General features: G+C 51.1%; 2 protein-coding genes across 2 annotated transcripts in view; one reads left to right on the forward strand and one right to left on the reverse strand.

Annotated features, from left to right (window-relative positions):
- The window catches only part of Ngdn (neuroguidin), a 28,407-nt gene extending 23,197 nt beyond the window's left edge, over positions 1–5,210 (reverse strand). Inside the window, exon 1 of the mRNA XM_051195708.1 lies at positions 5,074–5,210. The gene's annotated coding sequence lies outside the window, so the exon portion shown is untranslated. The remainder of the gene's footprint in view (positions 1–5,073) is intronic.
- LOC127230410 (myosin-7) lies at positions 873–22,112 on the forward strand. Its single transcript, XM_051195718.1, has 39 exons — positions 873–913; positions 1,146–1,354; positions 1,609–1,752; positions 1,978–2,134; positions 2,219–2,246; positions 3,261–3,369; positions 3,451–3,543; positions 3,651–3,714; positions 4,048–4,146; positions 4,368–4,471; positions 5,076–5,214; positions 5,306–5,424; positions 5,525–5,674; positions 5,915–6,085; positions 6,709–7,018; positions 7,292–7,359; positions 7,700–7,787; positions 8,390–8,507; positions 8,650–8,773; positions 9,036–9,172; positions 9,406–9,661; positions 10,475–10,717; positions 10,845–11,021; positions 11,839–11,984; positions 13,325–13,415; positions 14,098–14,487; positions 14,707–14,833; positions 14,987–15,105; positions 16,492–16,688; positions 17,148–17,331; positions 17,469–17,634; positions 18,047–18,171; positions 18,723–19,031; positions 19,272–19,475; positions 19,576–19,701; positions 19,820–20,095; positions 21,085–21,180; positions 21,296–21,430; positions 21,992–22,112. The coding sequence occupies exons 2-39, from the start codon at positions 1,154–1,156 to the stop codon at positions 22,007–22,009; spliced, it is 5,808 nt and encodes a 1,935-aa protein (XP_051051675.1). The 5' UTR covers positions 873–913; positions 1,146–1,153; the 3' UTR covers positions 22,010–22,112.
- The last annotated feature ends 1,102 nt before the right edge of the window (positions 22,113–23,214 follow it).

A 23,214-nucleotide genomic window follows, 5' to 3' on the forward strand; every position in this document is an offset into this window, starting at 1 on the left:
GAAGCATTTTGGGGGAGGAGGGGCAGAATAGAGGAGAGTAATTCTAAAGGAAGCCAGTTCTGTGACTAGCGGGACGTGTCCGTGTGTGTGGGAGTGCTTGACTGACTGTGGAGGAGTGATTACTATGACTCTATTTGTAGTCTCTGAAGCAGGAGCTCACAGACATGCAGGTGTGTGTGTGTGTGTGTGTGTGTGTGTGTGTGTGTGTGTCTGATCTTTATGTTCTGAAGAATATGCAGCCACAAGAGCTAGCTATGTGCTTGGGTATTATTGTGGCATGTGACCATTGTGGGGGCGTGTATGCTGAGGACGGAAGGAAGTCCGTCTTTATGTAGAATGTATGCACACACAGCAGGCATGCATGTCCTTAGAGGGTGTGGAGAAGGCGCTCGGGTGTATGATAGTAGTCAGAGGGCTGTTGGAATCCTGAGACTCAAGCCTGAAGTCTTGACTCTTGCTCTGTTCCCTAAGGAAAACAAGCCATTTAGCCTTGATTTCCTCACATGTCCAAGGGGTGACTACTAACAAAAGAGTAAAAGTACTTTGTATGGAAAACACTGAATAAATGTCACTGTTATCGTCTTGTAGGTGGCTCAAAGAAAGGAAGTCTCATCACTTGGGTACAGGTAGGACAGCCCCTACGGGTAGAAGATTGGGCTCAGAGGAACCAGAAAGTTGTTTGAATTAGTCTTTGGGAGAAAGGAAACAGAGCTTGGAAAGGAAGGAAGAAAGGCTGACCAGCTCTTCCAATCAGTCTGGTGTGAAGGAGGGTGGTGCTGAAAACCACAGACAGGAGGGGGCCCCAGGAGCCAGGTTGGCCTATAGCCTGGCCTGACGCAGCCCCACCGCTTTCTCTAGGTCTCCTCCGGGCCCGTCCTGCACCCTCACCATTAGACACGTTTGAGAAACCAAGGTAAGCAAAGACGAAGTTCAAGTGTTGGGGGATCTGGGAAGATGGAACATGGTAGCCCAAAGGCAAACTGGAAGTGTCCTGGTTGTTTAGGGGTAAGCTTGAAGAACATGGGACTTGCAGGCGATTCCTCCTGAGTGCTAAGCATGGTGCCAGATCTGAGAGCTGCCACTGAAGGGCAGAGAGAGCCCAGGGAGGGGGAAAGCTTACAGGTGACAGTTGCTCCTCACCCCAGGCTCAACCATGGCGGATGCGGAGATGGCTGCATTTGGGGCCGCAGCCCCCTTCCTGCGCAAGTCTGAGAAGGAGCGGCTAGAGGCACAGACAAGGCCTTTTGACCTCAAGAAAGATGTTTTTGTGCCTGATGACAAAGAAGAGTTTGTCAAGGCCAAGATTGTGTCTCGAGAAGGTGGCAAAGTCACTGCTGAGACGGAGAATGGCAAGGTAGGTGTAGGTACTGATGTGGGAAGCCACTGAGGGAACCCCGGCTGGGGTACAGAGAGAGGGGGCATGCATGCACACCTGAGGCCCTAAGCCTCCTGTCCAACGGGCCTCTGACTCCCAACATCTGTCCTGTGTTCTTCGAGGTTCCTTCTTAGCTAAATACCATCTCACCTACCCATACCTTGCCCTACTCCCTTTATTGCTGATAGAGCAGGACAGATAAATGTTGACGGTGCCTGTGTGGGCTGTTACAGACGGTGACGGTGAAGGAGGACCAGGTGATGCAGCAGAACCCACCCAAGTTCGACAAGATTGAGGACATGGCCATGCTGACCTTCCTGCACGAGCCGGCCGTGCTGTACAACCTCAAGGAGCGCTACGCTTCCTGGATGATCTACGTGAGTGCTGCATGAGTCTGTCTCCCAGAACCCAGAGCTTCCTGGGCAAGAGAGGCTTCCTAAAGCCAAGCCACCTGCTTGTTCTGTGTCCAGGGTGCATGGCACTATGTACAGGCTCCTGCCCCTTTCACTCAGTTATAACACTGAAATGACTCAGCTTTTTCCCTTGCTTTCTCTAACTCTGAAAATCACCCCAGACTACTCGCTTCCTCTTCTTTACCCCAGACCTACTCCGGCCTCTTCTGTGTCACTGTCAACCCCTACAAGTGGCTGCCAGTGTACAATGCTGAGGTGGTGGCTGCCTACCGGGGCAAGAAGAGGAGCGAGGCCCCACCCCACATCTTCTCCATCTCTGACAATGCCTATCAGTACATGCTGACAGGTGAGCCTGATGCCTGGCCTGTGTGCCCTCATCCCTAGCCCCCGCCCAGCCCCGACCCATTGTCTCTCCTCTTGTCTCTTCCAGATCGTGAAAATCAGTCCATCCTCATCACGTGAGCATAGCTCCAGAATCCCTGATCCCAGCCCCCAAGGGGCCCAGACTCCTTGCACACACCTGTGGCCCTCTCTCTCTCTCTCTCCTTGCACACACCTGTGGTCCTCTCTCTCTCTCTCTCTCCTTGCACACACCTGTGGTCCTCTCTCTCTCCTTGCACACACCTGTGGTCCTCTCTCTCTCTCCTTGCACACACCTGTGGTCCTCTCTCTCTCCTTGCACACACCTGTGGTCCTCTCTCTCTCTCTCTCTCCTTGCACACACCTGTGGTCCTCTCTCTCTCTCTCTCTCTCTCTCTCTCTCCTTGCACACACCTGTGGTCCTCTCTCTCTCCTTGCACACACCTGTGGTCCTCTCTCTCTCTCTCTCCTTGCACACACCTGTGGTCCTCTCTCTCTCCTTGCACACACCTGTGGTCCTCTCTCCCTCTCTCTCTCTCCTTGCACACACCTGTGGTCCTCTCTCTCTCTCTCTCCTTGCACACACCTGTGGTCCTCTCTCTCTCTCTCTCTCTCTCTCTCTCTCTCCTTGCACACACCTGTGGTCCTCTCTCCCTCTCTCTCTCTCCTTGCACACACCTGTGGTCCTCTCTCTCTCCACCCCCATGCTGCCCATCTCTTTCTTCTCTGATCTTCACCATAACTCCTTTGTGTCTCTCTTCCTTTCTGCTTCCCTTCTTTTCTCATTTTTCTCTCTTGCTTCCCTCACCCATTGTCCTCTAACGCTTCATTCATCTATAAGCCCATGTTTCTTCACTGCTCCATTTTCCTTATCCTTCCCTCCTGAAACCTTTTCTCTCTTCTCCACCTATTCTCCCAGAGCAGTCCTCCCATCTGATTGGCCCCGTGTCCTCTTGTGGCATCTTTCCTGCTGGCTAACCAGATCCTATGTGCCATTCTAACAGTTAACTGATGAGAGCGCTCCCTCCCAAGTAGGATAGGCGTTCTCTCCTCACTTGAAGCTTGCTGATTTTAAGCCTTATTGCTTATTGAACCTTTGCTTGTCACAACAGTGGAGAATCTGGAGCTGGTAAGACTGTCAACACCAAGAGGGTCATTCAGTATTTTGCTGTTATTGCTGCCATTGGGGACCGCAGCAAAAAGGACCAGACCCCAGGCAAGGTAGGCCTGTTGTCACCTAAGGGCCTGCATACAAGAAAGAGTGGGAAGTCTTCATCTCCCAACCTTCTTGACCTCTTACAGGGCACCCTAGAAGATCAGATCATCCAAGCCAACCCTGCTCTGGAGGCCTTTGGCAATGCCAAGACAGTCCGGAATGATAATTCCTCTCGATTTGTGAGTGTTGCTCCACCTTGAACTTGGGACTTGGGCTGACTGAAGGTTGGCCTCAGATGTGAACCTTTCCCAGGCTTATTACCACCCTTTTCTGTCTACCTCTTTAGGGGAAATTCATTCGAATCCATTTTGGGGCAACTGGAAAGTTGGCATCTGCAGACATAGAGACCTGTAAGTTCCATGAGTCTACCCGGGCTTGTTTAGGCTGAGCCCATGCTAGCTCTACTATGTGGTCTCAATGCCTTCCCCCAGGGCTCATTTTTTTCTTTCTATCTCTGACTTAGGCTTTCCCTTTGTCTTGGGTACCAGTGAATGTTTCTTTGGGATTTTCTCTAAGATGCTCTTTCCTTCTGGATCCCCTCCCCCATCTTCATGTGTGACCTCTGCATCCATGCCAGTCTCTTCCCTCGCCCTTTGCATGCCATGTTCCTCATCCTTTTTCTTTGTTCCTTTGTACCCACATTCTAACTTTTCATTCCTTTTCTTCTATCTGCCTATTCGCAGACCTTCTGGAAAAATCCAGGGTTATTTTCCAGCTGAAAGCAGAAAGAGATTATCACATTTTCTACCAAATCCTGTCTAATAAAAAGCCTGAGCTTCTAGGTGAGTCAGACTGAGACCAGCTATTTCCATGGCAACCTGGTCGTCTCTGCTTTCGACTGTATTCTATTGGTATGCCTTGGGCCTAATGATACTGCTAGATTCAGTTTTGTGGATCAAGTCAATCCAGTCTGAGCCTTCTCCTTGGTCCATGTGCTATAGCCAGCAGCCCCCATGATAGTCAGGGTTATGGCACAACCCAACCACATTCCTCCCACTCTTAGACATGCTGCTGATCACCAACAACCCCTACGATTACGCATTCATCTCCCAGGGAGAGACAACTGTGGCCTCAATTGATGACTCTGAAGAGCTCATGGCCACTGATGTAAGTATGTGAGGACTCAGCCAGGGGGTGGACAGGTAGGACTGGCACATGGTGCCAGCTTGGGAGCAGAGCCAAGACACTGGCTATCTGATTTCTAAAACAGCACAACTCTCCTCAAGAGCTAGAATGTGCCCTGTGAACAGAGTGTGCTCTGAGCTGCATGCTATGAAACAGGAGAGTGGGCAGTTTTTAGTGTTGTCAAACCAGAGGGCTGAGAACCATGGACAGAGAGACAGGAAAGGCAAAGGACAAAGTGACACCTCAGGAGAAGTGGGGAGGAGAGTCAGAGACCCTGTAGGGCTGAGATGAGCTGTGGGTAGATGTGAGATGCACAGGATATGGAAGCCTAAGCAGGGGAGTGAGTGAAATGGCTGGGAACCCAGCTGGGTAGCCCATAGCAGCCGCAGAGAACAGCTATGACTATTGACAGCGGACCCTGATCCTGTACCGTCTGTCTTCATCTGGAGTCCGTTTCTGGGTGTGGGAATCACACTTTACAGGGACCAGGGAGACACATTCATGTTCTCTCTCCAGCATACGAGGGATCGCATTAATCAGTCATACATGTTTTTCTGGGATTCACTGATGTGGGGCCTGCTTACAGAGTGCCTTTGACGTGCTGGGCTTCACTCCAGAGGAGAAGAACTCCATCTACAAGCTGACAGGCGCCATCATGCACTTTGGAAACATGAAGTTCAAGCAGAAGCAGCGGGAAGAGCAGGCGGAGCCAGACGGCACTGAAGGTGAGAAACGAGAAAGCTGCTGAGTGGCTGAGGACCGAGTCTGCAGAATGTCTATCCTGTACTAACTCGGCCACCTGGCCTTTCCTTCCAGAGGCTGATAAATCTGCCTACCTCATGGGGCTGAACTCAGCAGACCTGCTCAAGGGGCTGTGCCACCCTCGAGTCAAAGTGGGCAACGAATATGTCACCAAGGGGCAGAATGTCCAGCAGGTCCGTTGTCTTTGGAAGATAAACAAATGGAGGAGAGATCATGGCATGGTTCATCCTTCCCAATGGTATGACTTGTCTGGATATCTTCCCTACCCTGCAGGTGTCATATGCCATCGGGGCACTGGCCAAGTCAGTGTATGAGAAGATGTTCAACTGGATGGTGACACGCATCAACGCAACCCTGGAGACCAAGCAGCCACGCCAGTACTTCATAGGTGTCCTGGACATCGCCGGCTTTGAGATCTTCGATGTGAGTCTGGGAGCCCTGGCCTGGGACACCACTTGTCCCTCACCCATGCACTCACTCACTCACACCCTCAGTCACGTGTGGAGGGCCAGGCATGGGCCAGGCACAGGATGGAGGTGGCCTGGGAGGGGACCAGCCATGCCTGTGCTGGGCTTGGGCAGGTGTGTGGCACAGGCCCAGGCTGACCCCGATGGCCACTCAGACCCTGGATCCCCCTGCCTGACTGGCTGTCACACCCTCCAGTTCAACAGCTTCGAGCAGCTGTGCATCAACTTCACCAATGAGAAACTGCAACAGTTCTTCAACCACCACATGTTCGTGCTGGAGCAGGAGGAGTACAAGAAGGAGGGCATAGAGTGGACATTTATCGACTTTGGCATGGATCTGCAGGCCTGCATTGACCTCATTGAGAAGGTGTGCTAGGCCTGCACTACCTGAGCCTTTTACCTGCACCCTACATGAACCCTCCAGAACTTCAGAGAAGGAGGTGGCTTAACTCCCTTTTGATGAATTCAGTCTAAGTATCAGAAGTGGGACTCTAGTTTCCAAAGTTCTGTGTTGTCCAGAGTGTCCATGACAGAGTGCCAATGATAGCCGTGTTCCCACCGATAACTGTGTGTCCAGGGGCTTAAGATTGACATGTGAAAGATGGGCATCTAGAGTTTGGCCTTCCCCACTGGCATGTTTACTGGCCTTGAGTTACACACATCCAAGGATTGGGAAATGTGAAGGTGGTATGGCAGTCATAACAGTGCATTTATTTTTAACCTCAGCATCACAGGGATCCTGGTAATGACGTATGTTAAAGGCAACAATAGCAGCCACAAACCTAGACTTGAAAAAAAAGTCTCTCTGGCATCAACAAAATCCCCACCAGCGGAAGGCTTGACAGGTGTCAAACAGTAGATGCCTGCTATCTTGGAGCTGAGCCTAGTCTCTTAATAGCCTATACAATCCTTGAGTAAATACTGACATAAAGAGGAATGCATGTCTACCTGAGTGTAGCTTACTCCACTATTCTCTCCCAACACATTCAGCCCATGGGCATCATGTCTATCCTGGAGGAGGAATGCATGTTCCCCAAGGCCACCGACATGACCTTCAAGGCCAAGCTCTATGACAACCACCTGGGCAAGTCCAACAACTTCCAGAAGCCTCGCAATGTCAAGGGGAAGCAGGAAGCCCACTTCTCTTTGGTGCACTATGCTGGCACCGTGGACTACAACATCCTGGGCTGGCTGCAGAAGAACAAGGACCCACTCAATGAGACGGTGGTGGGTTTGTACCAAAAATCCTCCCTCAAGCTGCTCAGCAATCTATTTGCCAACTATGCTGGAGCTGATGCGCGTAAGTACCCAGGCATTAGCACCCTAAGGTTCACGCTATAGTTCTGAGGCATCAGCTGCAGAACTACACCTCTTCCCTGTCATGACATGCCCTGAAGTGCACAAACTAGACTCAGTGACACAGAACTGGGTGGAAACCCTGGAGCAGCCACACTGAAAACCCTTGTCTGGTAGCCAAAGAGGACAAAATGTGTAGAGAGGCTGTAGATCCCCCCCTCCCCCCGCTTCCCTACATGCCCACTAATGCCCCTTCTCTTGGCTCCCTTTCCCACAGCTGTAGACAAGGGCAAAGGCAAGGCAAAGAAAGGCTCATCCTTTCAGACTGTGTCTGCTCTGCACAGGGTGAGTGTGTGCAGCCCTAGCTAGCATGGCAGCCCCAGCCCCTCGCCTTGCATATCCCCCCCCCCCCCCCGCTCCTTCCTTCCAACACCAGTTTCCCTCCATCATTCTTGACCATTTTCATGGCTGTGTCTTTCTTCGTCTGCTAGCCTTTAATCTTGCTTCCCATCTCACCTCTGTCCTTTCTCATCTGTCATCAACCTCTCTCCTAGCCTGTGTCTTTCCCTGGACTCCTTTCGCCTGCTTGCTTCCTGTATTCTCTCCATCCTCTCCATTCCTTCCTTCCCTCTTCATTTCCCACTTCTCCTTTCTCGCTTTTATTTTCCCCTCTTTTCTGCCACAGGAAAATCTGAACAAACTTATGACAAACTTGCGCTCCACCCACCCTCACTTTGTACGCTGTATCATCCCCAATGAGACAAAGTCTCCAGGTGAGCCATGGACTGGAACTATCCCACACTGGATATGTGCTGTCTCAGAGACAAGACCAAGTCATCTCCAAGTCTTAGGGGTTTCCAAATCATATTTCTCTCCCAGATTGCCTCTCCCAGTGTTATCTTGTGTTGAGACTGTATACCTCAGGACAATGTGTAAGGCATTTTTATAGACATCACTTCTTGAATGACCTATAGCCCTTAATGAGGCACATAAGGAATGCCTATCTGTTTTTAAACCATTGGAAACAAAATATCAGGGAACCTGGGTTCAAAGCCTGGCTCAGATTTCAATTAGCTCTGTAACTGTCCCTAAGTCACTCCATCCCTTAGCTCACTCACCTAGGAAAGGAGATACTTCTGTCCCGGAACCACCCACCATAATAAGATAAATTATATAAAATGATAGATGTGAAAATCCTTTAATTATTTTGTTTAAAAGTGTGGCTAAGAAGAAAAATGAAACAAAAGAATTCTTATTGAGGAATTGACTTGCTAAAGAAACCAGCTAATGTGTGCCAGAGACAGGACAGGAACCAGAGGACTTGGTGTTAGTCTAGCACTCTCCCCAACCATTTTTCTCCTTCCTGCTGCCCCAGGGGTGATGGACAACCCCCTGGTCATGCACCAACTGCGATGCAATGGTGTGCTGGAGGGCATCCGCATCTGCAGGAAGGGCTTCCCTAACCGAATTCTTTATGGGGACTTCCGACAGAGGTGGGTAAAAGGTGCCCCGGGGCTCAGGGAACAGAGAGACAGGCTCTCTTGGCGGGAGTGGGAGTCTATGGTGGCCCTGGAATTCTGTAGACTGAGCAGATGCACACAGGATACAAATGACTCTAAGAATTTCCCTCCCAAGGTACCGCATCCTGAACCCAGCAGCCATCCCTGAGGGACAATTCATTGATAGCAGGAAAGGGGCTGAGAAGCTGCTGGGCTCCCTGGACATTGACCACAACCAGTACAAGTTTGGTCACACCAAGGTGAGGAAAGGAAAAACACAAATTAGCTCAAGACATCTTTTTCCTTTGGTCCTTCATCTTTTCCTCCCACGCTATTACCAATTATCTGAAAGGATATGTCTGAGCCCCATGCTACCTCTCCACTCCCAGAACCACTTCCCCAACCCATCTCCAGCTGCCCATGGCCTCCTCCTCCCAATTCTTCCCTCAGTTGTCCCTAAATGCCACCACCTATCCTCCTCAAACCCTATCCTAGTCATGCTAAATACATGTCTTCTTGCAGGTGTTCTTCAAGGCGGGGCTGCTGGGGCTGCTGGAGGAGATGCGTGATGAGAGGCTGAGCCGCATCATCACCAGGATCCAGGCCCAGTCCCGAGGTGTGCTTTCCAGAATGGAGTTCAAGAAGCTGCTGGAACGGAGGTGAGAGGACTTTAGAGGATGTCCTATCTCTCCTGAGGTCTGGGCTGGTTCAGTGACAGTGTCAAAAGAAAGACCTCCGTGGGCCCATCAGGAAGCAACTGTTAGGTTAAGAAGGAACCTTATGAACACAAGATGGTTCTTAGCATTCTAAGGCCTCCGGGATAGATAAGGAGGGGCTTTATCTAGGAATAAAGGCCTTAGATGGGACTCCACTCCTCTCACTGTGCCTGCAGAGACTCCCTGCTGATTATCCAATGGAACATCCGGGCCTTCATGGGGGTCAAGAACTGGCCATGGATGAAGCTCTACTTCAAGATCAAGCCACTGCTGAAGAGCGCAGAGACAGAGAAGGAGATGGCCAACATGAAGGAGGAGTTTGGGCGAGTCAAGGATGCACTAGAGAAGTCTGAGGCTCGGCGCAAGGAGCTGGAGGAGAAGATGGTGTCCCTGCTGCAGGAGAAGAATGACCTGCAGCTTCAAGTGCAGGCGGTGAGGCCCCTTAGCCATTGTTAGCTTCCCCCACCCCATGCTTTGGTCATGCCCCACACCTGTCTGTACCAAGGAGTGTACCATCCTGTCCTTCACAGGCTGAGGATTCTGAGAGCACACTTCCAAAGACCTCCAAACTGGTCCCTTAGGAGGAGAAAAGGCAAAAAGAACCCCCTTTTAAATGCATAGGCTTAGTCATGTATGGTGGCATACACCTGCTACCCCAGCACTTGGGAGGTAGAATCAAGAGAAGCAGAAGTTCAAGGTTAGTCTTGGTTATAGCATGAGCTCAAGGCCAGCCTGTGCTATAAGCTATAAGAGATCCTTATACACACACACACACACACACACACACAGAGAGAGAGAGAGAGAGAGAGAGAGAGAGAGAGAGAGAGAGAGAGAGAGAGAGAGAGGAGGGGGGAGGGAGGGAGGGAGGGAGAACCAGACAGATCGATCCTAGGGGAAACTATAAATCACCTTCAAGCCTAAATTCTTCATCCTTAGACAGGAATCAACCCATGCCTGAATCATGGGTTGAAATTCACAGAGTCTATGACATCAGCAAATGCAGTTCATCCAAGTAAGGAAGCTAGAGGAGAGGGCCATGTGAAGATTTGAGTTTCCTCCTCTGCTCCCCTCCCCAGTCCTCCCAAGACATGCCATCCTGAAACCCCTACCTATCCTCCTGAGGCTCTTCTCAGCCAATAAGCTAAGGTCCCTCTCCTGTCTGGGTGATGTACCTCTACCTTCTGCCACCTGTGAGGACAAGGACTGGCCTTCAAACCAGCCTCCCTTTCTGTACGCTGGCCCCAGGAACAAGACAACCTGGCTGATGCAGAGGAGCGCTGCGACCAGCTGATCAAGAACAAGATCCAGCTGGAGGCCAAGGTGAAGGAGATGACCGAGAGGCTGGAGGACGAGGAAGAGATGAACGCTGAGCTCACTGCCAAGAAGCGCAAGCTGGAAGATGAGTGCTCAGAGCTCAAAAGGGACATTGACGACCTAGAGCTGACACTGGCCAAGGTGGAGAAGGAGAAGCATGCAACAGAGAACAAGGTGAGGCCAGCTTCCCCCGGCTCTGCACCATGGGGTGTTCCTTATTGTATCATGGAGGTTCTTCTAGGTGTCCCCACGTAGTGTCCTTCAACTTAAGGGGAATGTGGGATTTTTGTCTGTTTCACAGGTGAAAAACCTCACAGAGGAGATGGCCGGACTGGATGAGATCATTGTCAAGCTGACCAAGGAGAAGAAAGCTCTGCAAGAGGCCCACCAGCAGGCCCTGGATGACCTTCAGGCTGAGGAAGACAAGGTCAACACTCTGACCAAGGCCAAGGTCAAGCTGGAGCAGCAGGTGGATGATGTGAGTAAACGGGACATACAAGCTTTGATGTAGTGTGTCCACCTGCACTGAGAGGTTTGTGTGAGTGTGTGTGTGTTTGGGTGGGGTTGTTGCAGGGTATTGGAAAGGTTTTATTCTACTGTTATCTTCCCAGAATAAAACCAGGGGATAAAAAGCAGGAGGGTTATAAATTTCAAATCATGTATCTAATCTTATGAATCAAATCATTATCTAATATTATGATCAATTAAGTTTTCTAACTTAAGCTTTAAAGTTTAAAATTTAAACCCACATAACTCGATTTTTGACCATGGAGTTTAGAGGATTAGCTCATAAGAACATTATATTTCTGTTTAGTAAACAGTGAGCCTCGTTGAGGAGGATCTCACAGGGTCTGATCCTGAGTGAGCATTGTTCCCTCAGTTGTGTATATCAAATGATAAGGGATTTGTGTCCATCAAATCCTTTATCGTTCTACTCTAATAACTTAAGTATCTGTCTCAGTCACAGGACTAAGAGCTCCCTTCAGATGGGAACTTGAGTTTGCTCAGTTTTGTGTCTTCAGTACCCTGCACAGAGCCTGGAACCAGTAGGTACTTACAGGATGCTGAATGAATGATTTTAGCTTTGGAATCTCATCCCAGCTTCATTCATTCATAAAATATCTATTGAGCAAACCCTCCATTCTCGACAATCTCATAGTTGCCTGGAAACATTGGCCTTTTCTGGGGAAGTTTCCAGAGTTCTGGATTTCCCATGGATTTCCAAAATTCAGAGTAACAAAACCCAGGTCATGATGCTATACCTTGTGGTACATAGTGGTCCTTGTCTCTGCTAGCTGGAGGGATCCCTGGAGCAGGAGAAGAAGGTGCGCATGGACCTGGAACGGGCTAAGCGGAAGCTGGAGGGCGACCTGAAGCTGACACAGGAGAGCATCATGGACCTGGAGAATGACAAGCAGCAACTGGACGAGCGACTTAAAAAGTACCGTGATCCCACACTGCCAGGACTCCTTCTTTTCGGTGGGGCTGACACAGGGGTAATGCTAGGAGGCAATGGGTGCTCAAACTAAGGCAAAGACCTACAGGAAGAGTACTTTCCTCTCCAACACACACATTAAGGCTGTGGTCCTCCCTGGCAAAGAGTCTTCCTTGACTCCGTCAAGCCCTCTGTCCCTGCTAGGCCCTTGGGAGAGGTGAAAATAAAAGCTTGCTTTCTTTGTGAGCACTCAGTTGGACAGGGAGGAGGGCTATTCACAAAAGTCTCCCAGGATAGTCTCCTCTGGGTTTTTTGCAGAGAGCAAAGTGAATCACAAAGAAAGCTGTTCAAAAAAGATGAAGGGTTGGGCCATTTCTTTCTTCTAGGTAACTTCTAGTCCTAGTCTTTATTGCAAGACCTTCCAAAAGGTGCACACACAGGCTTGGTTAACAATGAAGACATACTATTTTATTTGAGGATCTTATTATGTACTCCAACTTGAATTTACATAGGAGTCTTCACAATGCCTCAGATAGAGTTGGTCGAGTGAATGAGTGAATTATATTTGATCCTAATGATTCCTCAACCTCCTATTTTAATATTTTATTTTTAATTTTGTGTATATGTGTATGCATGAGGGAGTTTGCACATGTGAATGTAGTGCCCACAGAAATCAGAAGAGGGAATCAGCTCTCCTGGATCTGGGGTGACAGGCGGTGCCTGATTGAGTGCTGAGAACACTCAACGGCTGAGCCATGTCTCTAACCCTCCTCAGTCTCCTCATAAAGATGGTGTAGTCTGATTTTTCCAAAGAGAGAGAGCTAAGACTCAGGAAGGTCAATGGGTTGAGAGGGAAGTGAGTATCATCAAAGTACATGATATAGGTGTATGAAACTATCTTTATGAAAGCCTGCCCTACATACAATGTATATAGTCCAATTTTTTTTTTAAAGAGGCTACTGAGTTGCCTAAACTAACAGTGACAAGTTAAAGACCACCAGCACACCGACACAGACAGACACAGGCACAGACACACACACACACACATGGTCTTTGAAATAGTCTCAGCCTTTCACAGATGAGAAAACATGGCCAAAAGAGGGGACAGTCCTATAGAGGCCAGCCCTGCCACTCTGCCCCATGGCTTTTCCCATTCCATTCTTCCTGGATTTGAATCGGTGTTACTCTTTGGGTAACCTAAATCACTCTTGAAAGTTTTTTTGGTTTGTTGTTTGTTTGTTTGTTTTTTCTTTTCCTGCACTTAGTTTTATAACTTCTGATCTCTGGTGAATACTCCAGGTGCCTGCCTGACCTCCTCCCCCACCCCACCCCTTTCTTCCTTACAGGAAGGACTTTGAGTTAAATGCACTCAATGCCAGGATTGAGGATGAGCAAGCCCTGGGCAGCCAGCTGCAGAAGAAGCTCAAAGAGCTTCAGGTAAGACAGGGGATTCCAGCTGTGCATGCTGTCCCTGGCTGTTTCTCAGTTTCCCTGGATCCCTTCCAGTGTATGCTATTCCTGCATCACAGAAGCTGTGTGTCCATGAAAGGGGACAAAATACACAAGTCTCCCCATGGGACAGCCATAAGAGGGGCTTATATGAACCAAAGAAGAAAAGACCTTGGGGAAAGACATGTCTAGAAGGCAGAACTAGCTTTCGGTCTTAGCTCTGTCTAGTCAAGTGATCATAGAAGTCCACTGTAGACCTCTAGGTCTCCGTGCCCACCCTGTCACCTGGTGACTTTTAAGGTCTTTACCGTTCTTTCCTCTACAGCAGTCATTGAGTTGGCCTTCGGCTATTGTATCAAACAGGTGTGGTTTTCTCAGTTAGACTTTTGGTATTTTCTTGCCGCTAAACGGCTTGAGAAAACCCATGAAACAAATTTCTTTGTCCTTCTCCAAAAGATCCGTTTCCTTCTAACAAAGAGAATGTGCAATGCTCAAGCCTAAAGGAAAGCTAACTGGGCTGTGTGAGACAACCACACCCCCACCCGGCCCCGTCTATGTCCACCCCTTCAGTAACACATCAAACTCCCTTGCTGTTCTCAGTAGGCCCGGGGATTGGGGACTGAATGGAGGGGTCCAGGAAGCAGATCTGAGCCTCTGTGTCCCTGGCTAGGCACGCATCGAGGAGCTGGAGGAGGAACTAGAGGCCGAGCGCACAGCCAGGGCCAAGGTGGAGAAGCTGCGCTCAGACCTGTCCCGTGAGCTGGAGGAGATCAGTGAGCGGCTGGAGGAGGCTGGTGGGGCCACATCTGTGCAGATAGAGATGAACAAGAAGCGCGAGGCCGAGTTCCAGAAGATGCGGCGGGACCTGGAGGAGGCCACACTGCAGCACGAGGCCACAGCCGCAGCCCTGCGCAAGAAGCATGCTGACAGTGTGGCCGAGCTGGGGGAGCAGATAGACAACCTGCAGCGGGTGAAGCAGAAGCTGGAGAAGGAGAAGAGCGAGTTCAAGCTGGAGCTGGATGATGTCACCTCCAACATGGAGCAGATCATCAAGGCCAAGGTGGGCCCTCTCGGCTGCCTCCTCCTGCAGTTCCCTCCATCTGCCTCCGGTTTCTATCTTTTTCTTCCCAGACTGCTGATTTTCTTCCTTCCTTCTTCTACGTGGTTCTCTGGTTGCCCCTCTTCCTTGCATGGATCCCTCTCCATTTTTTCTTTAATTGTATCCTTACTCCATTTTAGTCCCTCTCTGCACCTACAGTGTAACTCCTTCCTCTCTCAGGCTAACCTTGAGAAGATGTGCCGCACCTTGGAAGACCAGATGAATGAGCACCGAAGCAAGGCTGAGGAGACTCAGCGTTCTGTCAATGACCTCACCAGCCAGCGGGCCAAGCTGCAGACCGAGAATGGTGAGCGTGGGGCTGGGCCACTTGAGCCAACCAAGCTTGGGTGCACATGCCCCTCATATGCCCGCAGTGTCTCCAGAGAATGGAGCCTAAGGGTTAGGAGAAAGGTTGAGGGCGGGGAGGGAAGGGGTTGAAGGTACCTTGGTGTCTCCCCAGGGGAACTGTCGAGGCAGCTGGATGAGAAGGAGGCGTTGATTTCCCAGCTGACTCGAGGCAAGCTCACCTATACCCAGCAGCTGGAGGACCTCAAGAGGCAGCTGGAGGAAGAGGTCAAGGTGAGGCCTGGACTCTGCCTGGCCCATGGAATGCACCAACTGTCTTTGAGTCTCCTTATCTGGTCCACAATTCTCTACAAATTATAAAAAGAAACCATAGTCCAGCCTTTCCTAAGTGTCTTTTAAATCTGTTCCCCAGACTGAGAGTGGCCCTTGCTCTCCTGCTGCCATGCTGGGGTGGCATAGGGGTGAAGAGGAAATCATCCAAGGCAGTAGTTCTCAACCTGCGGGTCAGAGCCCTTTGGAGCTCGGATGACCTCTTCAATGGGGTTACACATCAGATATCCTGCATATCAGATATTTATATTATAATCATAACAGCAACAAAATTACGGTTCTAAAGGAGTAATGAAAATGATATTATGGTGGGGGTATTAAAGGGTCACACCATTAGGTAGGTTGAGACTTACTGATCTAAGGTGACAGGTTTTGGCCTTCTTGGGTACAGATATGGGGTACAGGGACTGACAGAAGGGTCCTAGGATTATGAGAGCAATCTGAAGGCTGGAGAAGGAAAGGAAGTTGGAGCCTGTTCCTAGCACTGTACTGAGTTCCTGAAGAAGAGACAAATGCATGAGTTCTTAAAAATCCCATGGATTAGGGCTATAGCCTAGTCAGTAAAGTGTTTGCCACATAAGCATGGAGATGGTTGGACCTATGTAAAGAGCTGAGCATGATGGCATACTTGTTTTTGTTTTGATTTGATTTTGTTTTTTTTGAGACAGGGTTTTTCTTTGTAGCTTTGGAGGCTGTCCTGGAACTAGCTCTGTAGACCAGGCTGGTCTTGAACTCAGAGATCTGCCTGCCTCTACCTCCCGAGTGCTAGGATCAAAGGCATGTACCACCAATGCCCAGCCCATGGTGGCCATTTGTAATTCCAGTACTGTGAAGGCAGAGACTGGAAGATCCCTGGGATGGACTGGCAGCCAGCCCAGCCAAACTAGTGATCCTTAGGTTTCAGCGATAGACTTTGTCTCAAAAAATATGGTGGACAATATCTGAAATGATACCCAAGGTTGACGTCAGGCCTCCGTACACAAACTCTCAACATTGTCCCCACAAAGTCCCAAAGCTGAGTACTAACCTACCTAATATAGTGTGCTATGTTAGAAACATCCCGATGTCCCTGGCTGTCCCTATAATGGCAATGGGTGATAAGATCTGCCACAAGGAACATTGGGCAGTGGGCACAAGGACTTTCTTTGTAAACAGTGAAGCACTACTTTACTATTTAGGTTCATTCTAGCTCAGGAAACCACTGCAGGGTCACTGGAGACTTGGAAGTGGATGTGGCCAAGGGAGCATGTTGAAATTGGGGTATAGGCATGTTAGGGGTGACCTTACCGAAAAAGTTGACCTACTTCCATGGTGCCCACCTCTTCCCAGGCCAAGAATGCCCTGGCCCACGCCCTGCAGTCAGCCCGGCATGACTGTGACCTCCTGCGGGAACAGTATGAGGAGGAGACAGAGGCCAAGGCTGAACTACAGCGTGTCCTGTCAAAGGCCAACTCAGAGGTGGCCCAGTGGAGGACCAAGTATGAGACAGATGCCATACAGAGGACCGAGGAGCTGGAGGAAGCCAAGTGAGTCCTAGGCAGCCAGCCCAACCTGATGCTCAGTAGACCCCACATAGGGGACTCTTAGATAGCATGTTACAGTGCAGGAGGGCCCTGCCCCTGCCCCGCCTCCTGCTCCTCTCAGGGAAGCTTTTTGCTCGCGTTATGTTTCTCATCCGAATATAAGACGAACAAAAGGTTTGTCTGAGGGCTGAGTGCTCCCACCTGGGGTAGGGTGCCGAAGGGAATGGTGGCTGCAGCCCAGAAGGATGTAGTGTCATGGTCTTCACAGGTGCTATATGTCTTCATGCTCAGCTACCAAGATCTGCTTGCCAAGTGCTTGGCCTCTGGAGCCTGTCCTCAGGCTTTTCTGAATGCTTCTGGGTTGTCAAGGATACTCTTTTGAAAGACTCACATGTTTTCCCCTTGTCCAAATCTACCCTATCCCTTTCTACCCCACCATCCTTCCTACTTCCCCCACTGCAGGAAGAAGCTGGCCCAGAGGCTTCAGGACGCAGAGGAGGCAGTGGAGGCCGTCAATGCCAAGTGTTCCTCTCTGGAGAAGACCAAGCACAGGCTGCAGAATGAGATCGAGGACCTGATGGTGGACGTGGAGCGCTCCAACGCCGCCGCCGCAGCCCTGGACAAGAAGCAGAGGAACTTCGATAAGGTAAGCTCATGGCAGAGCTGTGGACAGTGTGCACGGTGACGGTACGGGTCAGTGCCAGCTCAAGGCCAGAGCCTTCTCCTTGGAGGCAGGGGGGAGGGACCTGGGGCAGCTCTGGACAGTGTGCCCCTCCCCTTCAGATCCTGGCAGAGTGGAAGCAGAAGTATGAGGAGTCCCAGTCAGAGCTGGAGTCTTCCCAGAAGGAGGCGCGCTCCCTGAGCACAGAGCTCTTCAAGCTCAAGAATGCCTATGAGGAGTCACTGGAGCACCTGGAGACCTTCAAGAGGGAGAACAAGAACCTTCAGGGTGTGTGAGCCAGGGGAGGGGAGGGCCACAGGGCAGGGGGGGGCCACAGGGCAGGGGGAACAGGGCAGGGGGGCACAGGGCAGGGGAGGGCCACAGGGTAGGGGGGGGCCACAGGGCAGGGGGGGCCCACAGGGCAGGGGAGGGTCACAGGGCAGGGGAGGGTCACAGGGCAGGGGAGGGTCACAGGGCAGGGGGGGGCACAGGGCAGGGGAGGGCCACAGGGCAGGGGGCCACAGGGCAGGGGGCCACAGGGCAGGGGAGGGCCACAGGGCAGGGGAGGGTCACAGGGCAGGGGGAACAGGGCAGGGGGGCACAGGGCAGGGGAGGGTCATGTCCCATGCCTGAGGGCAAAGAAACTGCCTCACATGAGACCACAGAAACTCCAGACTGAGTGAGGATGCATCCCTCACAGAGGAGATCTCAGATCTGACTGAGCAGCTGGGCTCCACTGGGAAGAGCATCCACGAGCTGGAGAAGATTCGCAAGCAGCTGGAGGCTGAGAAGCTGGAGCTGCAGTCCGCCCTGGAGGAGGCTGAGGTGGGCGTGCAGGAGGGAGCAGGGCTCCCTCCTGAGAGATCTAGACTTTGGTCCCTGCTCCATCTTCCCTTAGCCTGTTTCCCTCCTCCCTGGCTCATTGCCAGGGTGTAGGCTGGTGCTGGACACTAGCAGAAACCCAGCAAACATTTGTCAGTGGACGAGTTCAGGGTCACTTAACTCCCTCCATGCAAACATTTTATTTACAGCACCTGAGAGGCATTCCTAGTTCCACTCAGCCCTTTCTGTCTGTGTTTTTTTTTTTTTTTTCCTCCCCACTCTGTGCTTGATTGCCTGTTTCCTTGGCAACACTTTTCATTTTCCTCTTTGTCTTCCAATCTGGCTCTCCCCGCTGGGAGCCTGCACCACTTTTCTTCAGCTTGCTGCCCTTTATTTCTCTTGTGTACTCCCTCTCCTTTTCCTCCTCAGCACCTTCCTGAGCCATGCACACCATTCCCAAACTCACTCTATATCATGGTTTTCAGACCGACCCCTGCTTCTGCCCTGGACTCTGACTACAAGCCTGCAAAACCTTTCCCCCACACCTTTTCCAGGCTTCCCTGGAGCATGAGGAGGGCAAGATCCTCCGCGCCCAGCTGGAGTTCAACCAGATCAAGGCAGAGATCGAAAGGAAGCTGGCAGAGAAGGATGAGGAGATGGAGCAGGCCAAGCGCAACCACCTGCGGGTGGTGGACTCCCTGCAGACCTCCCTGGATGCAGAGACGCGCAGCCGCAATGAGGCCCTGCGGGTGAAGAAGAAGATGGAGGGCGACCTCAATGAGATGGAGATCCAGCTCAGTCATGCCAACCGCATGGCTGCCGAGGCTCAGAAACAAGTGAAGAGCCTCCAGAGTCTACTGAAGGTACTCAGAGACTTCGGGAAACGGTGTCACCTGAACCAAAGAGGAGACTAGCTTCTATGTGGGCTTATTAAATGCTAAAGGCACTAGCTATCTCTTGTCACACAGTCATTATATCTGACAGGTCAACCCTGAGCCACCATAATGTACTGTCCGCCCACATCCAGTTAGTTCTATGTGTGGCTGACTTGTGAAGGCATCAAGGCCAGCTTTCTCTCTTATGCTCATTTTGCTGATCGCCAGGACACTCAAATCCAGCTGGATGATGCAGTCCGCGCCAATGACGATCTGAAGGAGAACATCGCCATCGTGGAACGGCGCAACAACCTGCTGCAGGCCGAGCTGGAGGAGCTGCGGGCCGTGGTGGAGCAGACAGAGCGGTCTCGGAAGCTGGCAGAGCAGGAGCTGATTGAGACCAGCGAGCGTGTGCAGCTGCTGCACTCTCAGGTGAGGGGTGCCCTGTGCATTCCCGAGCTCAGCGGGTGCTAGTGAAAGGAGCCCCTCAGAGATGCCCAGACTGTTTCCTGCTCTGCCACTCTCCTCCCAGAACACCAGCCTCATCAACCAGAAGAAGAAGATGGACGCAGACCTGACCCAGCTCCAGACCGAGGTGGAAGAGGCAGTGCAGGAGTGTAGGAACGCAGAGGAGAAGGCCAAGAAGGCCATCACAGACGTGAGTCCCCTACCCTGCCTACCCACTCCCCCACTCCAGGCCAGCATCTCCCTAGCCCGGGCAGGGAGCCCACGAAGAAGAGCTAAACAGCCCACGCGCCCTCCTCTCCCGTGCGCAGGCCGCCATGATGGCGGAGGAGCTGAAGAAGGAACAGGACACCAGCGCCCACCTGGAGCGCATGAAGAAGAACATGGAGCAGACCATCAAGGACCTGCAGCACCGGCTGGACGAAGCCGAGCAGATCGCCCTCAAGGGTGGCAAGAAGCAGCTGCAGAAGTTGGAGGCCCGGGTCCGGGAGCTGGAGAACGAGCTGGAGGCTGAGCAGAAGCGCAATGCAGAGTCCGTGAAGGGCATGAGGAAGAGTGAGCGGCGCATCAAGGAGCTCACCTACCAGGTTGGGGCAGTACTGTGTTCCCAGTCCTTGTACAATGGCCTAAAGCCACAGTGACAAGCAACCAAGGGGAATGGAGAGGTGACACTACTTTTTCCTAGCCAGATTTGGCATAACACCCCTGGATGTTCTTCACTCTATCCAACATGGCCAACTCTTGTCCTCTGGCCCAGAGGTCAGCAGTTGAGCTTCATAGCCTATATGTTCCACCTAGACATACACCATCAGTCCATCCACCAGAGATGTGCTCTAGACAGGCATTTTCAACCAGCAATGCCTTTCCCCAGAAGAAAATTTATAGCCAGGCTTGCTACCAAAGACACCAAAGCCATTCAGATAAGTCTCGAAACATTTTAGGTGCCCAGAGCAATATAAACCCAGCTCTTCGCAGTGCTTTTTAAACTCACACTCTCCATTAGAATTTGTTTGTGTCTCAGTCTAGGGTGCTGGGCCTCCAAGCACACTCTGTCCTTAGCCCGGGTCAAGTTCGTGTCAGCCCATCGCAGCCCAGGAAATTCCATCATGCTTACAACCCCAGAGTCACTCCTAGCACGTGCTGGGCCCAGAGCCAGCGGGCTTATGCTCCATGGTATTTCAGAGCCTCCAGGAGCCAGCTCCCTGGGACAATATACATAAGCCACTGCATTCTTTCAGGAATCCCATTAGCTCACTGGGTTCTTTCTTTATGTAATTATTAAATATATTCCATTCCAAGTGAGCTTAGTGGCACATGCTTATGATCCCAATACTCAGAAAGTTGAGACAGGAGGATCAAATGTTCGAGACTAGCCTGAGCTGCATAGAGAGTCCATGCCTCAAGAAGATGCTCTTTGGGTGAGAAATTGTAAGCAAATTCAAATATTCTATGAGGACCAGAGAGCAGCATTGGTTCAGAACGTCGCATTCATGATGAAGAAGTCAAGAGAAACTGGGATGGGGTGCTGACTCTTAGGGCTGTACCCTCTCACCTCTGGCCCTCCCCTGACATCCAGACAGAGGAGGACAGGAAGAACCTACTGAGGCTGCAGGACCTGGTGGACAAGCTGCAGCTGAAGGTGAAGGCATACAAGCGCCAGGCTGAGGAGGCGGTGAGTGACCCTGCTTGGCCTTGAAGCCTGGAGGAGGGACATGGGGTGCCAGTCCCCAAGACTGGAAGGCTAAGAGACCAGGTCCCTTCTTACCCCTCCCCTTTGTCTGCCATAGGAGGAGCAGGCCAACACCAACCTGTCCAAGTTCCGCAAGGTGCAGCATGAGCTGGATGAGGCAGAGGAGAGAGCCGACATTGCCGAGTCCCAGGTCAACAAGCTGCGGGCCAAGAGCCGTGACATTGGTGCCAAGGTGGGTTCCTCCTCTAGACCTTACTCGTTACCCCCACAGCAGACACAACTCCTGTGTCCCCTTAGAGAGCACCATTTCGTTTATTCCCGAATTGAACCACAAAGTCCCAAAGTCTAAGGTGATTGAGTTCCCAGCGACTTCTAAGGTCCTTTGTGACCTCATTTTCAGTGATTCTGGAAATCACAGATCAGGGAGAGTCAGAAACCCTACACAGCTCCAATTTACGCACACATTAGATCCAGTTCCCTCAACTACCAGCCGTTGTACCCACTTCATTTTTGCCTCCTAACCTTAAAACTCAAACACAAAAAGAATACCCCACAGGCTACATTGATCTCACAGGGGCAGCTTGCCTCCAGCCTACTTAAGAGCCCTTTCCTCCAGAACTTTCCCCTTTTAAACTGATCCTTAGAAATATATCCATGCCTACATAGGGGCTTCCACCAGTTCACACGAGGGTCTCCATCAACCAGGTACCCTGGTTTCAACTTCAGTTTCCATGCACTGTTCCCAGAATGCTGGCCTTGCCAGAGCTAATTTGGACTTTTTTTTTTTCAAAAGGGCCTGAATGAGGAGTAGATCTTGAGCTGCCCGACCCTCAGTACACCTGTGAAGCCCTCAGAACTGGAACCTGTGTAACAGTCCCTTAGGAGGAAGCAGAATAAAGCAATTTTCCTTGAAGCTGGGACCCTGCCTCTAGTCTCTTCTTCACTGTCTTCTATCTCTGGGGCTCTGGGGTGGGAAGGTGGGGCCTGGAAGGAGGAAGACATCTTCAGAGGCACAGGCCTTTCCCCAGGACCCTGTGAAGCTCTGAGCCTTCCTGGTGCAGCATTGGTCCATGGATCCCCTCCAACAGAATACAACAAGAAGTGACACACCTCTCCTTTCCCCAGTCCCAGTGCCTGTCAGGTTGTAATGGATTCAGAGGAGCCTCTGAACTCACCTGGCCTGCTGAGCCCATCCATTACATGCTTACATCCTGTTCTAATCAGTACCCCACACTGATAAAACCCAGAGCTGAGCCATGGAAGGAGACCTGGAATAGAGGGGCTTGACCAGTGACTTTTCAATCTGCAGAAGTATGATCCCCTCGGCAGATGTAATGTTCCCTTAGACTTCATCCTAGGTAGGTCTCTAAGAGGACACAGGATCACAGATGCGGTCATAAGCCATTCCAAACGTAGCCTTCCACAGTGCCCCATGCCCCTTGCACATAAGCAGGAGAGCAGTAACCTTGGCCTATCTTTTTTCTTTCTCCCCACCCTCCCAGGATCCAGCCCCTTGGTGTATGGTACTCAATTCTTCTTCATTTTCCCCACTGTGACTTCTGTTTGCAAGGTTTTAACCTCTGCATCACCTGGAAGACGGGTTTTGGCCCATATGTGGCAAAGCCATCTCAAGAGTAAGGAGGCAACAGAGGGGCCAGATTTTGGAAGGAGAGGGACTAAATCATTGAAGGGCCAGGAGGCAGAAAAAAAAGAGCAAGCAAGTCCTCTCCAGCTCAGCAAGGCCAGTTCCCCTGGCATTCCGCCATAGCTGGGCTGCTAAGGGCAGGTTTAGGAATCTGAGAGACAATGGCATTTTAATCCATCTCTGGGGACCTGGTTCAGCCCTGGGTTGAATCTACCCTCAATATACCTATAGACACATTTGTGCATGGCCTGACTCCTGTTCAACAACTCTCCCTGGGCTCAAATCACTGAGAGAGGCAACCAGAGCATGGACCCTGTACTGACGATGAAGGGTTGCCAAAGCAAAAACTGCAGGTGAGGGAGAACAGAGTG

This window comes from Phodopus roborovskii, unplaced genomic scaffold (assembly GCF_943737965.1).
Source record: "Phodopus roborovskii unplaced genomic scaffold, PHOROB, whole genome shotgun sequence".
In the NCBI taxonomy this organism is placed as follows: domain Eukaryota; kingdom Metazoa; phylum Chordata; class Mammalia; order Rodentia; family Cricetidae; genus Phodopus; species Phodopus roborovskii.

Bases quoted from the DNA above. Each gene is read 5' to 3' on its own strand.
- LOC127230410 (XM_051195718.1), top strand. From the start codon at position 1,154: ATGGCGGATGCGGAGATGGCTGCATTTGGGGCCGCAGCCCCCTTCCTG. The intron at 13,416-14,097 runs GTAAGACAGGGG...GTCCCTGGCTAG, and splicing joins AGAAGCTCAAAGAGCTTCAG to GCACGCATCGAGGAGCTGGA. The intron at 19,032-19,271 runs GTACTCAGAGAC...GCTGATCGCCAG, and splicing joins GCCTCCAGAGTCTACTGAAG to GACACTCAAATCCAGCTGGA.